The 13,893-nt window shown below is 39.8% G+C and overlaps 2 protein-coding genes across 10 annotated transcripts in view; both read left to right on the forward strand.

Moving 5' to 3' along the window:
- The first annotated feature begins 1,156 nt into the window (after positions 1 to 1,156).
- Positions 1,157 to 6,626, forward strand: tsnax (translin-associated factor X). Of its 4 annotated transcripts, XM_061285692.1 has the most exons (7): positions 1,170 to 1,458; positions 1,845 to 1,934; positions 2,018 to 2,132; positions 2,458 to 2,588; positions 4,430 to 4,539; positions 5,663 to 6,062; positions 6,160 to 6,626. In XM_061285692.1, exons 1-6 carry the CDS (start codon positions 1,443 to 1,445, stop codon positions 6,038 to 6,040), a joined length of 840 nt encoding a protein of 279 aa, XP_061141676.1. In that variant the 5' UTR covers positions 1,170 to 1,442; the 3' UTR covers positions 6,041 to 6,062; positions 6,160 to 6,626. The 4 variants fall into 4 exon arrangements, with proteins under 4 accessions (XP_061141678.1, XP_061141675.1, XP_061141676.1 ...); XM_061285694.1 differs by lacking the exon at positions 6,160 to 6,626 and having other exon boundaries at positions 1,157 to 1,287; positions 5,663 to 6,136; XM_061285691.1 differs by lacking the exon at positions 6,160 to 6,626 and having other exon boundaries at positions 1,161 to 1,458; positions 5,663 to 6,136.
- Positions 6,627 to 7,525: 899 nt separating this feature from the next.
- The window catches only part of disc1 (DISC1 scaffold protein), a 34,397-nt gene continuing 28,029 nt past the window's right edge, over positions 7,526 to 13,893 (forward strand). For 2 of the 6 annotated variants that reach the window (XM_061285169.1, XM_061285170.1), the window contains exons 1-3: positions 7,526 to 8,094; positions 11,427 to 12,253; positions 12,643 to 12,712. In XM_061285169.1, coding sequence (XP_061141153.1) covers positions 8,022 to 8,094; positions 11,427 to 12,253; positions 12,643 to 12,712 — 970 coding nt within the window. In that variant the 5' untranslated portion in view covers positions 7,526 to 8,021. Of the gene's footprint in view, positions 8,095 to 11,183; positions 11,303 to 11,426; positions 12,254 to 12,642; positions 12,713 to 13,893 lie in introns of all 6 variants that reach the window. The other 4 variants (XM_061285165.1, XM_061285168.1, XM_061285171.1 and 1 more) reach the window with 3 other exon arrangements.

Consider the following 13,893-nt stretch of genomic DNA (forward strand, 5'->3'; position numbering starts at 1 on the left):
AGCACCCTTATTTATAAGTAAACGGGGTCTGGCGTCAGCATGCACGCTTCCACAGGCGAAATGAGGTTGATACTAGTCAGACTGCACGTAGACAGTCTTCAAGAGCCACTGGAGGAGGAGTAATCTGATCAAAAAAACGAATGAAACAAGGCCCACGGTACTTCAGAGTAAAGACAATGGCTGAAAGACCGTTTTTTAAAATTATTTTACAATAATAATAATTATTATTATTATTGTTATTATTATTATTATTATTAGATATGGAGGATTCCACGACTTTCAGTAAAATATCCTTTAAAATGAGATGTTTTAAATGTTGTGTATGTGTGTAAAATCATACACTGACCCAATATCAAGGTCTGTTCTCTTGGATTTAGAATCTGTAAATAGTCCACAAAATATCCTTGTTTGGCACGCTCAAACATGGTGAATAAAAACTCTTGAATCTTGAATACGGAGGCATGCAGTCAGGAAGGAAACAGCCTCCCTGTCTCCTACCCTGCATACGAAGAGAAAATAAATAAATAAATAAATAAATAAATAAATAAATAAATAAATAAATAAATAAATAAATAAATAAATAAATAAATAAATAAATAAATAAATAAATAAATAACTGTTTGTGTTGATTTTTTTTCTATTCATTAACGTCAATGAATCCATCATTACAATAAATAAAATAGCAGAATTTATTCCCCATTCAAATACACAAGCGTGAAGGGAACAGAGGCAAGGTTAAGGAATAAAAAGGTTAGATTTAGATGTCGATTTTGATTAGATTTGACTTTCCAAAGAGGCCTTTAACCATTCGAGTGAGTGAGTCATCGTGATCAAGTCCGATGACTCCTGCAACATAATGATCAGCGACCTCATGTTTCTTGCAAATTGTCTTCACTTTCAACAACTGTGAGACATAAGCTATGATTGTTGATGATTTCTTAGTAACCCCCGCCCCTTTAAAATAAGTAGAAAAATAGTTGAACAAACAATTTACAAGCATCTAAATTAAAAGTTCGTACTCCAAGGGAGCACACAGAATAACCTTTATTCGCAAAGCAGACTTTTTGTTTTGAATGAGTAGCACTCACCGAAGGCCCTTCTGCATAGCTTTCTAAAAGACTACAAATTCCATAATGCACCGCTTCCTGTATTTCCTGTTACGCAGAAAACATCATGAAGACCCACAATGACGAGACAGCCCGACTGCCTGAAAATAAATCTACATAACTAGAAATTATTTCGCGTGGAATCCCTGCACATTTATCATAATTTCCTTTAAATGCGCAGGTAATTCTGTATTTTAAAGACAACCTGATCCTTGACGAACTATTTTACTAAGCTTCATCAAGTGAAGCTGCGTGCTTATTGAGAGCACGTTTCAAGCAGTCGTCAAAAGCAATCCAAATTTTGCCTCACTTGTACTTTAGGATAACGTTGAAGGTATGAATAAGCGAGGAGGTAAGATCAAACTTTGCGACTAATCATAACTCGGGTCATTTTGGTCTGAAAACGTCAGATGCACATGTAGCTTCGAGGTTCTACGTTAACAGCCATGTTTGTTTATGAATCCGACTGGTTGTTATTTTGCAATCGGCTCAGGAAAATTGTTCCTTTTGTTAGAATGTCTCATTTAAACTGATGGGGCAGCTATACTTGTGCATTGCTTTAACTAAATACTGTATTACAATGTAATTAATGTCACGGGCATTATTGTTTTGGAGTGTGAACTAACGGTGAGATTATGTAATTTGCAGAACTATGCATCATGTCCGGGTGCTTATTAGATTAGATAGCTGTAAAAAAAAAAAAAAAAAGAAGAAGCTTCATTTCTATCTTTTCTGCAGGTGAAGGACATCCACAGAAAAATGGAAATGTGGCTCAACAGTGTGAGACAAGTGCCAATTTGTCTTCACCAGTCATTGCAGCCTTCAAAGGTACACTCTTTGAAAATGTCACTTCTCACCTGGTTGGATATGATCATTTCTAAACTATTAATTTACACACATTTCATTTAAAGTCTTCCAGATGGAACTTGACACCAAGCACGACAAATACGAGCGTCTTGTTAAGCTCAGTCGAGATGTCACCATTGAGAGCAAGAGGACGATTTTTCTTTTACACAGAGTGACAAGGTATGCACTAACACGACGAGTATGTGAAATTAAAAGTGTTTTAATGGCGACAGTATTCATGAATTAAGAATAATTATTTGTTTATTTCAAATCTGACACATAGTGTTTTTGTATTTCTATCAATACATTTAGGTTGGTAAGATTTGAGTTTTTTTTTTTAATCACACGTAGGATTTCCTTTACCATCTCCTTCTCACTTCATTGTTCATGTGGAAATAGAGCAGAAACAAAACCGTCATACACAAGGCCCAAATGTTTACTTCTGAGATGAACTGCAGAAGTTCTGCTCCAACTGTGCTCTGGGTTTCTTTTTTTGGGTTGGAAGTGTTCCAGATGCAGAGCCCATTTTGAATGAGGCCGATGGGAAACTGTGTGGTGTGAGGGAGAAAATCGGTCAGATTGCAGAAGAGCTTCGAGGAGAAGACATCTATCAGTTTCATAGAGCGTTTACCGCAGGTGAGTTTTTGGATCAACAGAGTAAACTAATTTTCGATAACTAACCAAGACACCTTGGGTGAACTTTTGTAAAGTGTTGTGCATGCCGGTATCTCCTCCTGTGCTTTAAATTGATGGTAACATTTTTGTGTGAAAATGTGACCTTGGTGCAGGCCTACATTGACAGGAACACCCTCTGATAACGTTGTTTTTCCTCTTCTTGCATCACTATCCGTTCTTGTAAGTGTAGCCAAAATGTCTGCAAAGTTTGGAGACAAACTCATGTGATGGCGAGCTGTTATCTAGCTCGCTAGGGGGGGAGGGAAGTCATTTTCAGATTGTACCCATTCTTGAATCAATGCGGCATCCTCTGCGACGTGACCGGTGGCAGTTCCCAGCAATTAGACTCTTTTCCTCTCTGAAATTTTATCATCTTTATTAGAACTCACGGTAAAGGCTTTGCAGCTAATCTGCACAAGGAGTCTCCAGGCTTATGTACTGGCTTCACTTATTTTGTCACAGAAAGGCCATTAATGATATTGAGGACAGAATCTGAACCTAATTACTGCTTATAACAGGCTGAATGTTTCACTTTGATAAAATCTCAAACTGAAGATTTGCATAACCAAGTGGAAGTGCACTGTAGCGTGGCCGGCGCTCAGCATACTGAAATGAGTTCACTTGAATGCTGTGGTTGCTGCAAAAGTTTTGCTCTTGAGTAATGGATCTTTTATACATGCATTGAAAATCAAATGATAAAAATAATGACCTATATGAAGAGCACATATTTTGTCTATAATTAAAATAGCATTTTTATCATCTGGTTCGAAAATGCTAAGTGGCGCTGATGAAAAACCAGCCCAAATAAATGTATATGGGGCAATGGAAGTTAGAAGATTTTTTTTAATAAAGTGCATAACAGGAAATATGTGCGGAAAAAAATACTCAGTTATATTTTCTTGCCCCCCCACCTATTAAACTGGCAAACCTGTACTCCATGTAAACAAGGACCTCTACATGAATCATCCCCGTAAATGGAATCTGCGAAATGTCAAAACAAAGACAACACATTTCTGCGAGTCTGTCTGCCACCCACTGAAAGCAGAGTAAAGACGAAGCACAGCGGCGCGTAGCTTTCCGTGGTTAGCCTCAGCGAGATAGCAGGCCCTTTTGAAGTTCAATTGCCGCTCCAAAAGTAAACTTCAGACACAAAGTCTTCCGTCCTGTGATTATTTGATTGTTGTTTACACAGGGCCAGAAAACAAATGAGGGGTCATCTCGGCCTGCCACAAAAAATGGCTACTGTTGTTCAAATCAAAAGACTGTTGCAGGAAACAGGTTTGAATCACTATCTGCATCTGATCTATACGCTGCAGATAGCCTCTAGTGTTTACGCACACTCGGCTAGATATGCATTCTGCCCTATTTCTTTTTCTTTTTTAAACGTCTGTATTCTGTTTTGTGTATGACAGCATTGCATATGGTCACAGTTTGGGAAAATCAACTTTCAGATGAAATTTATGGATGAGTCTAAAATGTAGTACTGGACAGTGCAATCCTTACCAAGGACATCCGATTTTATGCCTTTCTGTGACTCTTCCAGTTTATCTCTGTTGCAACCTATGAAACTAACCTCAGTGGTCACTTCTCTCTGACCACATCCTGTTTGATGGTTGCGGGTCAGCTCCCACCCTTCATGAACAGAAGTTTGTGCAAAGAGTAGTGAAACGTTCAACAGTTAAACCTTTATAGATCGATCCTGAAATGTCACCCCAAAAGCTCCATATTTCTTACTTAATAAGTGTCTCGGCTGCTTCGCTCGGTGTGAGTGATTTATTTCAATGTGGGTTTCATGCATTCAGGAATCCAGGAATATGTGGAGGCCGCCTCGTTCCAGCACTACATCCGTCATCGCAGCCTCATCAGTCTGGAGGAGATCAACGCCAGTCTAGTATTCATGAAAGGAGATGAGGTAGATTTCTGAGTTTGAAATGTTGTACATTTAGACGTATGACCATGCATGCCATTTACGTCCTACCTGTTCTTACCTAAATATTGGGTATAGGTCAGTTTATGACTAATTCTTAAATTGCCATGAAGTTTGGACTGTAGAATGTGAAAATGTAAAAAAAAAAATCTCCCCTTTACTTTTAACCAGTTGCTGCATCAGAACTTTAGTATTCAGATCCGCTTAAGCATGGACCCTCATCATGCCATAAACGTGATGTAATGACTATGATGCAACCTCAAAGTTAAAGGCGATCAAACGCTGAGCAGGATTGTGGATATGCAGACTTTGTCATTGCACAAGCTAGCAGTATTTTGGGTTCTATGTTTCACTTTATTCTTTCTTTTTGTTCCAACAATACGATTAGCAGTTTTCGTATTCTCTTGTACGTGTAGCTTATTGTGGAAATAAAAAAGTAGGACTGTCCGTGGTAAAAGCTATTTTCTAATCTTTTACAAATGCAAATCTAACCGGGTGTGGAACATATAGCTTTATTATGACTGCCGCCAAATGCAAAGTACAAAGTGCAATGTGCAAAGGAGGATTACTTGTTTGCCTATGTTTGTATATACACTATAATAACTGAAAGTTTCCCCCAAAATTTATGTGACATGAGCAAAGTTACAAGCTGTTACAATATCTTAGTTTCATACTTTCATTTGCCATAGAGGGAAAAGTGTGATGTACAGAAATTCACGTGACCTATCAGATGCTGGTATTACTTGGAAGCGGTCCACATGGTTGGGAAACAAATCCCATTTACAATACAGATTGTAAAAACAATCTCGACTCTGCCATGTATAGCTTTCGTTCTCCGTTCACTGTTAGCTGACGGTCGTCGAAACCATCAATGTTGTCTTGGTTGCTGTTTATTGCTGCTGTTAATGCAAGCTTACATTATTGAATAAGTGTGTGATGTTTCCCAAGTGAATTATAGTATGTCATTTTTACAGAATTGTCGCATTGTGATAATGTCATTATCAAAGGTAAAATCTCTTGATGTACAGAATCAAATAGTGTGAAAACACTCAAAGGTGCTGAATATTGGTTATTTACTTTGCTTAGTAACTCCCTTGTGCTCCCTCAGGGCTCTGCCGACACGCTGTCATCGGAACCTCGGGTCACGACTTTCCAGGTGATGCCGGCAGACTACCTGCTGGGAGTGGCCGACCTGACGGGAGAGCTGATGCGCCTGTGCATCAGTAGCGTGGGCAACGGTGACATCGACACGCCCTTCCAGCTCAGCCAGTTCCTGCGCCACATCCATGACGGTTTCTCCTACATCGGAAACACGGGCCCTTATGAGGTGTCCAAGAAGCTGCACACTCTCCGTCAGAGTCTCGGAAAAGTAGAGGACGCCTGTTACGCCCTCCGAGTCCGCGGTTCTGAGATCCCCAAACATATGCTGGCCGATGTCTTCTCCAGCCGAAATGCTCACATGGACTCAGAAGAGGCTGTGGTCTAAAAAAGTCCTTTACACCCTTATCGTAATTGCCTTTCATATGTTTAACATGGTTTACTTTTTCATACTACAATAAACTATTGTTGCAATAATAAACAATGTTTTTTTTTTTTCCTCTATAGATCTAACCACTGCAGACATTTTATACGGATGAAAGTTCTGCAGCAACTTTGTCATGCTTTCAAGACTTGAGGCTTCTTTGATAACGTGTGTTTATTTTATTTCACTCTCAGCCCTCCCCTTCCCCTATCACACACAGATAATCTAAGGTAGAGCATGTGACCTTTGTTCAGGCCCATTCTCTGGCAGCCACCTGATGTACACGCACGCACATACGTACGTCAAGCAACCCCTGTATTTTGGCCTCCCCTCCACCCTCTTTCTTATCTCATTACTCACGAGACACGTATCACTCGTGTGCATACAGCTGTGACTCTATATTCTATGAGTCAGAGTAGCACATGTTTGCAGATTGTTTGTGCATTCGTTTAAAAACTTGCATAAGTTAAGGAAGAATTTGGTATAAATTAAGATTTGTGTTGATTGGCGATTTGCTCTTATCCAGTTTGTGCATGTATTATTTCGCCCTGTTGTTGGGTGTGCGTGAATAAAAGGTTAAGTCTGCCATCTGCTGGTAAATATCAGTACTTTGTGTTCCTGTAAAATAATTATTTTCCAGTCATTACGCGTGGAAATTCTGCATGAGAGAGAATAAGGCACACACAACTCTCACTAGCAGTCTAGCAGATATATCAAGTAAACAGAGTTGTTTGAAAACCTTTATCTCAGAATCAAAATCGCATTATCATAAATCAAAACCAAGAAATTGTTTTTCTCTAATAAATTGCTAGGCTTACATTTCAGTGGGAGTTCATACAGCATGCATGTCATCATTATTCTGATATGGCTATTTGTTAACGTGACGTCTTCTGTTTTGGAGTACTTAAACTTGATAACCTCTCGGGTCATGAGGCGTCCTCTAAATAAGCAGTTAGCTCCTTTGCTTGCCAAAGGACATTAAGTGCTTCTAATCTCCAAAGCAGGTGATCTGGCTACATGCAAGGCAGTGCATTTTATTGGCACAGGGACACATCTTCTTCTTATCCACAGTGTCTACTGGGGAAGTCCCAAGGTGTTCCCAGGCCAACTGGGAGACATAATCGATCCAGCGTGGACTGGGTCGTCCCCAGGGCCCGGAACTCATCAGGTGGCATTCTAACCATACAGATGCCCAAGCCATCTCATCTGGCTCATTTCAAAGCGGTGGAGACAATTGTCAGATCTCCTCACTCTCAAATTACCTTTATATGGTATTAGTAAGAAATTATATTTATTGATGTGAATGCACTGATCATGTTAACGATTCCTCGCAATAATTATAAATTATAAATATTACATGCGTAATGTTATTTTCCGTGTGAGGCGCGCGCGCGCGTGTGTGTGCAAAGAGCGGCGGCGTGAAATGTGGTGGTGTGTCTCCAAACATTCATAGGATGCTTACTGGGGAATTGAGGCGGTCTGAAGGAGGCTGGAGTCAAATTCCTCACCGCGTAGGAGCTCCAACACGACACAGGGCATCGACTAACGGACCGCTCGCCCAGCGACTGAGCAATGATCCGCACGATTGACAATCAGACAAAACTCGTCCAATTCGTCATCTGTCTATCCCGTGTCGGATATTACATTGCCATTCTTTATTAGATCTTTTTTTTTATTTTTGCACTGATTGCTGCTCACACGCAACCGGAGGACTCGTTTGCGTCAGAAATCCCACCAAACTTTTAGATTGCAGAAATGTTTACCAAGGATCAACTTGCAGCGTTAAAAAGTTGCTCTACTTAGTTGCACTGTAAGTTTTTAAACAAAGAAGTCTCTTGACTTTTCCACAGCGGAAGTGAGCTCAGTCATGCTCCGTGTCATCGCGTAGTTGCTGAACGTCACATCGTTGGACCATCAGCTTCTTCGTCCTTTTCTTCATGGAGACATGTTTGCTGGATTGTTGGGCCTGAAATGCCACGGCAACTCTCTGCATCGCCACAACCAAGGACGTATGGAAGGTAAAAAAAAAACGTTTTATTTGGATAATTTATTATGATCATATGTTTAAACGTTAACAGCACTGCTAAAATACAGTAAGGAGTGGCATAGTGGACTAGTGGTTTGCCCATGTGACCCGTAGTTCTGAGGTTCATGGTTGGAATATTGTGTGTGTGTGTTTTGCCGGTTTCCACTAACATTAAAAACATGCATGATGCTAGATATGAACGTGATTGTGAATGGATATTTTTCTGCGATTTCTGCGATTGACTGGGCGCCAGTCCAGGATGTGCCATAGTACCCCATTTATTGCCACAAGTGGTTTGGGATAGGCTTGAGGACAAGACAAGCATGATGGATGTTCCATATGGAGAGGCTCAGTGGTTTGCTCACAGGTGTCATCTCAAGGTCTGGGCCCTGATTCGACCTGCCACATCAATTTATATGGCCCACATAAAGCAAAAACAAAAAAAGTGTCCCAAATTCCTTGCTGAAATCTGTGGCAATGTTGCAAATTGTTCTCACTTATAACAACAAAAAAAACAAAGTGAACATTAAGTAAATATATAAAACTAAATTACATTAGACTGGTCAACAGCACATTTTAATCAGAGATGGATGCGTCCATCAATGTATTTTAGACATTGATTTTTTTCTTCAATACATCCTTTTTTTTTTTGTTAACTTTGACCTGCTTTGGGCAAGATGGATTCTACCATGCATTGTTAGTTATATATATAAAAAAAATCTTCCTGTTGCTGAGCCTAAACCTTAATTAATAAATATTGATAAATATTTTTCTATCTCACATACATTACTTTTATTATTATTATTAAAAACCCAATGTTCTACAGAAAAAACAAGGGCTGATTATAATCAGCACAAAAAATGACCTATAAAAGTTTATTAAATAAAAATAAAATAGAAAAAAATGTGGACCAGTCTTATTGTTTATTAAATTGTGCAATGCCATGCTTATATTTTGAAAGACACTTGAACAGTTTTAGTCTTGTAAAGGCAGCGTCACAATCATCAAATCATCTATGAACTTTTGTGTATGTTGAAGGAAAGGAATGGACTACTACTGTATTGTGTCATTTGATTTACAGCACTATTCACATTTTTCATATTAGCTCTGGTTAAGCCCGATCAAAAATTGTATCCATTCAACAATTTCAGTCACACAATATTTAACTCCTTTATTAACATAAGTTAAATTAAGTCATACAATACAATGTGACCGAACCACTTTATTTTATTATTTTATTGTTAAACTAAACTTTTCCCTATATCTGTGAGAATGGCATGTGAACATTCAAGTATAAGATGAAAACAAATAGAAAACATGTGCTTTGTCTGCCTATTACTTAAAACCAGATAAATTGCAATCCTCATGTGACCATACAGGAAGTGGGGAGCTGATTTTGTCGTGGAAAGCCTCATCACACGCTACGATAGTTGGATAGGCGACAGTGTTCGACAGTACGGGGGTCACAAGTGGTGTGGTGTTGCACATCTGCGGAGGCACACTGCTTCTCAGGAGCCTGCTGACATGTGGATTTGAAGATTTGCTGATGTTTGTCTTGCTGAGCTTGTTCCTTAAATGACTATGCTTTTACGAGAGCCTCTGCATTCCTTCTGTCTTTGGTTAAAGCACTTTCAACAACCAATGGGACATAGTGTTTAACTTAAGGCCTGCAAAGTTGGCCTCTTTTATCTCCAAAGGTAAATAACCAGGCCCCATTTGTCTGAAATACAGTGATTAACGACTATTTTGGTCCCATTTTTTTTCCGAGCCTGGAATCACTTACACTCAGACTAATGTGAAAGTCACTTGTGACGTGTGTCTTCCTTTTTCACTTATCCATCGGGATTCCTTGCAGACTATTTCAGCTCAAATCCTGGCAGGAAACAGGGAATGTACCTCGGAAAGGCTTTAGCGAAAAAGTACAACACACAATATGCCTGAGGCATTTCCTTCCCTTTACTGGGAAGAACCTTCTTTGTGTAATCGAAGTATGATGCAGTGGTAAAAAGACCTTCCCTTTTTCTTACACTCTGGCTACTTTTTCTTGACTACAAACAGCGACGTATATAATAACACAACAGATGGTAGCTAGTTGTACCTGAGAACAAAGTGTGGAATTGTGTAAATGATTCTAGAACAGTGGCGCAGTAACCTGAGCTTTAATTTGAGGTCCCACTGGACAGAGAGGACAATGGAAGCAAAGGCTTTTCCTTGTGCTCCTATTTCAATATGGTATCCCAACTTTCCCCTAAGTGCTCCTTCCATACCCGTGCTCCCAAAAGTCACATGGATATGGTTGAGGAGTGACGTCATGGGGGTGTCACGGGGTTGTGCAGTGGTTGTTCTATAAATGAACGGAGTCATTATAGTTTCAGTCATTGTGCATAATATAAATGCCATATATCACTTTAAATTCCGCTCTAGAAATACATTATAGTTGAGATTTCAATCGGGATTTCGCAATGACAGAATGCCTCCTCTGTATTCAGCACAAAAGTCTGCCAGTGTGTGTGTGTCCCTTCATGTCTATAGAATGTGTGAGAGTGGGCACCGGGTAGAGAAGTCTGAAATAAAAGCGAGCAGTGCAGCTGCACACAAAGAGCCCGTTGATTCTCGCCATTTAAGATTGTGTTTGTCGCTGAATCCTACACATGACATGTATAATCATGCGGAGCAGGTGTCAGGACAAATCACTATTCATCATCAAGGCCACGCTTACACAAACCATGCTAGTTCTACCCAGAAGTGTATCATGGGAATGACATCTGGGTCATTGAAATTCTTCCACACCAGACGCTTCCACCTTCCTTTACCTTGCATAAGCAAAAAAATAACCACCCCCAAATTGTTCCTGTTGTTAAGAACCAAGCCATGCGTAATGACTCAACAATTTATAAGAGGTGTGCCTTACTCAGTCCTGCCCATGTATTGTTCTGTATTCTGCACAGAAGGCAAAGAGTGTGAGAAGCTTTCTTCTGTTCTGTTTTGCTTTAAAAAAAACAACACATTGAAACACCCCAGCTCTCCGGGTGGGCGTGGCTTAACTTAAGATGACTGTATGTTTTTGGTATTTCCCAACAGCTGGACCAGAACCCTGGGAACTCTCACACATCTGGCTGTGTGTTATTTTCAAACATGAAGCTTGACTGAAGTTAAGGGCCCCATCAATGAGCATAAAATCCGCCTTCGTTTTAACAATGGTGTGAATTCACATTCTTGATTAATCTTCCGGGCATAGCGTGTCCTGGATGTTTTCGCTGAGCCGCTCGTTCTCTTCCTTTTGACCGTGTTGTCCAGCTTAATGGTTAATCTGTGTATCGACAGGTGGCAGAGCCTCAGGGACAGCTGGCAGCGTCGGCCGTAAGAGGCTCCACCGGAGGCCTGGTTACATGAGAGGGGAGCAATCCAGACCGACAAGCACCAGCGATGATCCGGAAGACGTGGAGGATGAGGACAGAGAAGACGAAGCAATTTGCATAAGGAATGGCAAAAGTGGATGTCAAACTAAAGGGATGAGTCAATCGTCTGCTGTCATAATGTCTCCAATGAAAATTGCACAACCTGACAAATCCTCCCACGACGTCACTCCTCCCTCCAACGATGACTGTGCCCTCAGTCAACCAAACAGTGAACTCACGTTAACCCAAAGTTCAGTACTTCCCCATTCAACTACCCAGGGAGAGTCTTTCAATTCCAGCTTCAGTTTTATTCAACAGTCTCTTAGGAGTCTCTCTGCCCCCGCAACACCAACACATGACCCAGAAGCTAAAACCACAGAAGTGCCTAACGTCTCTGAATTTGAACCAGCATTGTCGTTTTTTGATCAACCTGAGTCAAAACCATCCACCCAGGTCACATCCAACTCTGTCCCAAGCAGCCACGAAGAAAAGGAGACACTCGGACGATTTTGGGGGGAACGTATGTGGGGCAGCAGGGAGGTGTCTTCTTACCTGCCCAATAGTGACTTCCAATGTCTGGATTCAGAAATCACCTCTTCACTGTCACTTGACTCGGACACCGCCTCTGCATCCTCAGTTACGTCGGGATACGAGAGCAACACACCTGCTTCGGACCAAGGCTGGGACAATTTGGTGAAGAAGTATGACCACGTGCTGCAAGACTGTCTCCAAAACAACCGGACGCACACTAAGGTGGTTAAAGATACATTCTTATTGAAGTTTGCCATAAACAGCTATATTTCCGAAAATATGATTTTGACTTATTAGCAATAACGCTTTGGAAAACTCTGAATTTTATGTGAAGAGATGTATCATATAAAAAAATATAACAACATATAAAATAAATAAAATAAAATAAAAATAAAATAAAACAGTCCACAATTTATTGCTTCCAACTCTCGAGAGAGAATCTTACGTTATTGTCGAATGACTAAATGACTAAAGACCGTTCTCATTATGTCACTGTGATCTTATCCTTATCCTTTTCAAACTTTTTGGCCCTTCGCTAAATGTTCAAAGGGCATTGCCCGTGAGACCGCTTGGTAATTTTATTCTGCTTCTTGATTTTGTTTTGTCCCCAGATCGAGTCCATGATGTTAAAGCTCCAGAGATTGCAACAAAAAGCCATTGTGGACGATGACTATGACGCAGGTGAACTTGTCAGTCAATACTTTAGGCAAGCCTGTAAGGCAAACTGGTGCAAGACTGAGGTTTTGTAAGGACAGAATGAAACAATATCTTGTTCATATTTATCTTTATATTTGTGTGTACAATTTGTTCTTCATGCTGTAATTGTGTGTTCTAATTAGATTTACTGAAGGGAGGTCGGAACACTGGGGAAAAAAAGACCATGTTCTGGCTTAAAGCGATAAAAAATATCCAGACTGAAGATCCTGTTCACGCTGTATCCAAATATTTAAATATGCTTATCAAAGATGAAGAAGAAAGGATGGGGATTTCTTAATATAATTAGAAAATAAATGTGAGAACATAATGTTTCTGATTCTAAAAAGAGTTAAAACACATTGAACCTATGACAGAATTTATTGACTCACAGAAATAGACCGAGATGATATTTATAAACTGAATTAGGGCAGTGGTGTGTATTAAGAGGACTCCTCGTGGCGCACTAGGTCGGTTTTTGTCATAAGACATTGCCAGTGCGTCCACAAATCTAACATGATTCAATTGTACTCTGAAGGCCTTGTTTAATCAAGTTATGGAGCATGGAGAGTTAAGAGACGCACGGAGGAACGGGCTAATTTGTGACCTATTTCTCAGCCCACATGACTGAAATAGCTTCACCAACATCTGCTCTTGGCAGCCTGAAGATAGATACCTTTGGGACTCACAAAGCACCCGGTTTTACCTATTAACAATTCGGATTAGAGTAAAGTTATTTGGATGCCTTTAAAACCAGTTTGAAGTTGTTACACTGCACAGGACATACAGTGCTGTGCTCAAATTTGAGGCCAGATAGTTGCTATTTGCAGTGTTTTGAGATCATAAATAATAATAATAATAATGATAATAATAAGATGCTTCCTCTTACTCCATTTCGAGCATTCTTTGTTGTGTATTTGTTTTCATTTTTTTTTTGTTTTGTTTGTTTGTTTCATGGATACGGCACTTTAAAGTGTTAATTGTTTTATTGATATATCAATCAATCACAAAAATAAAATAATAATAATAATAATAATGATAATAATCTCAGTGTAGCACACACCCTGTTTTTGCCCGCACCAAAGTTCAATAGGTCCTGTTTTTTGGTCATTGATTATTGTATTGATTGATTAAATGGTATAGCAATTGGATGGATTGTTTTGATTGCT

Source organism: Syngnathus typhle, linkage group LG8 (genome assembly GCF_033458585.1).
Source record: "Syngnathus typhle isolate RoL2023-S1 ecotype Sweden linkage group LG8, RoL_Styp_1.0, whole genome shotgun sequence".
Lineage (NCBI taxonomy): Eukaryota > Metazoa > Chordata > Actinopteri > Syngnathiformes > Syngnathidae > Syngnathus > Syngnathus typhle.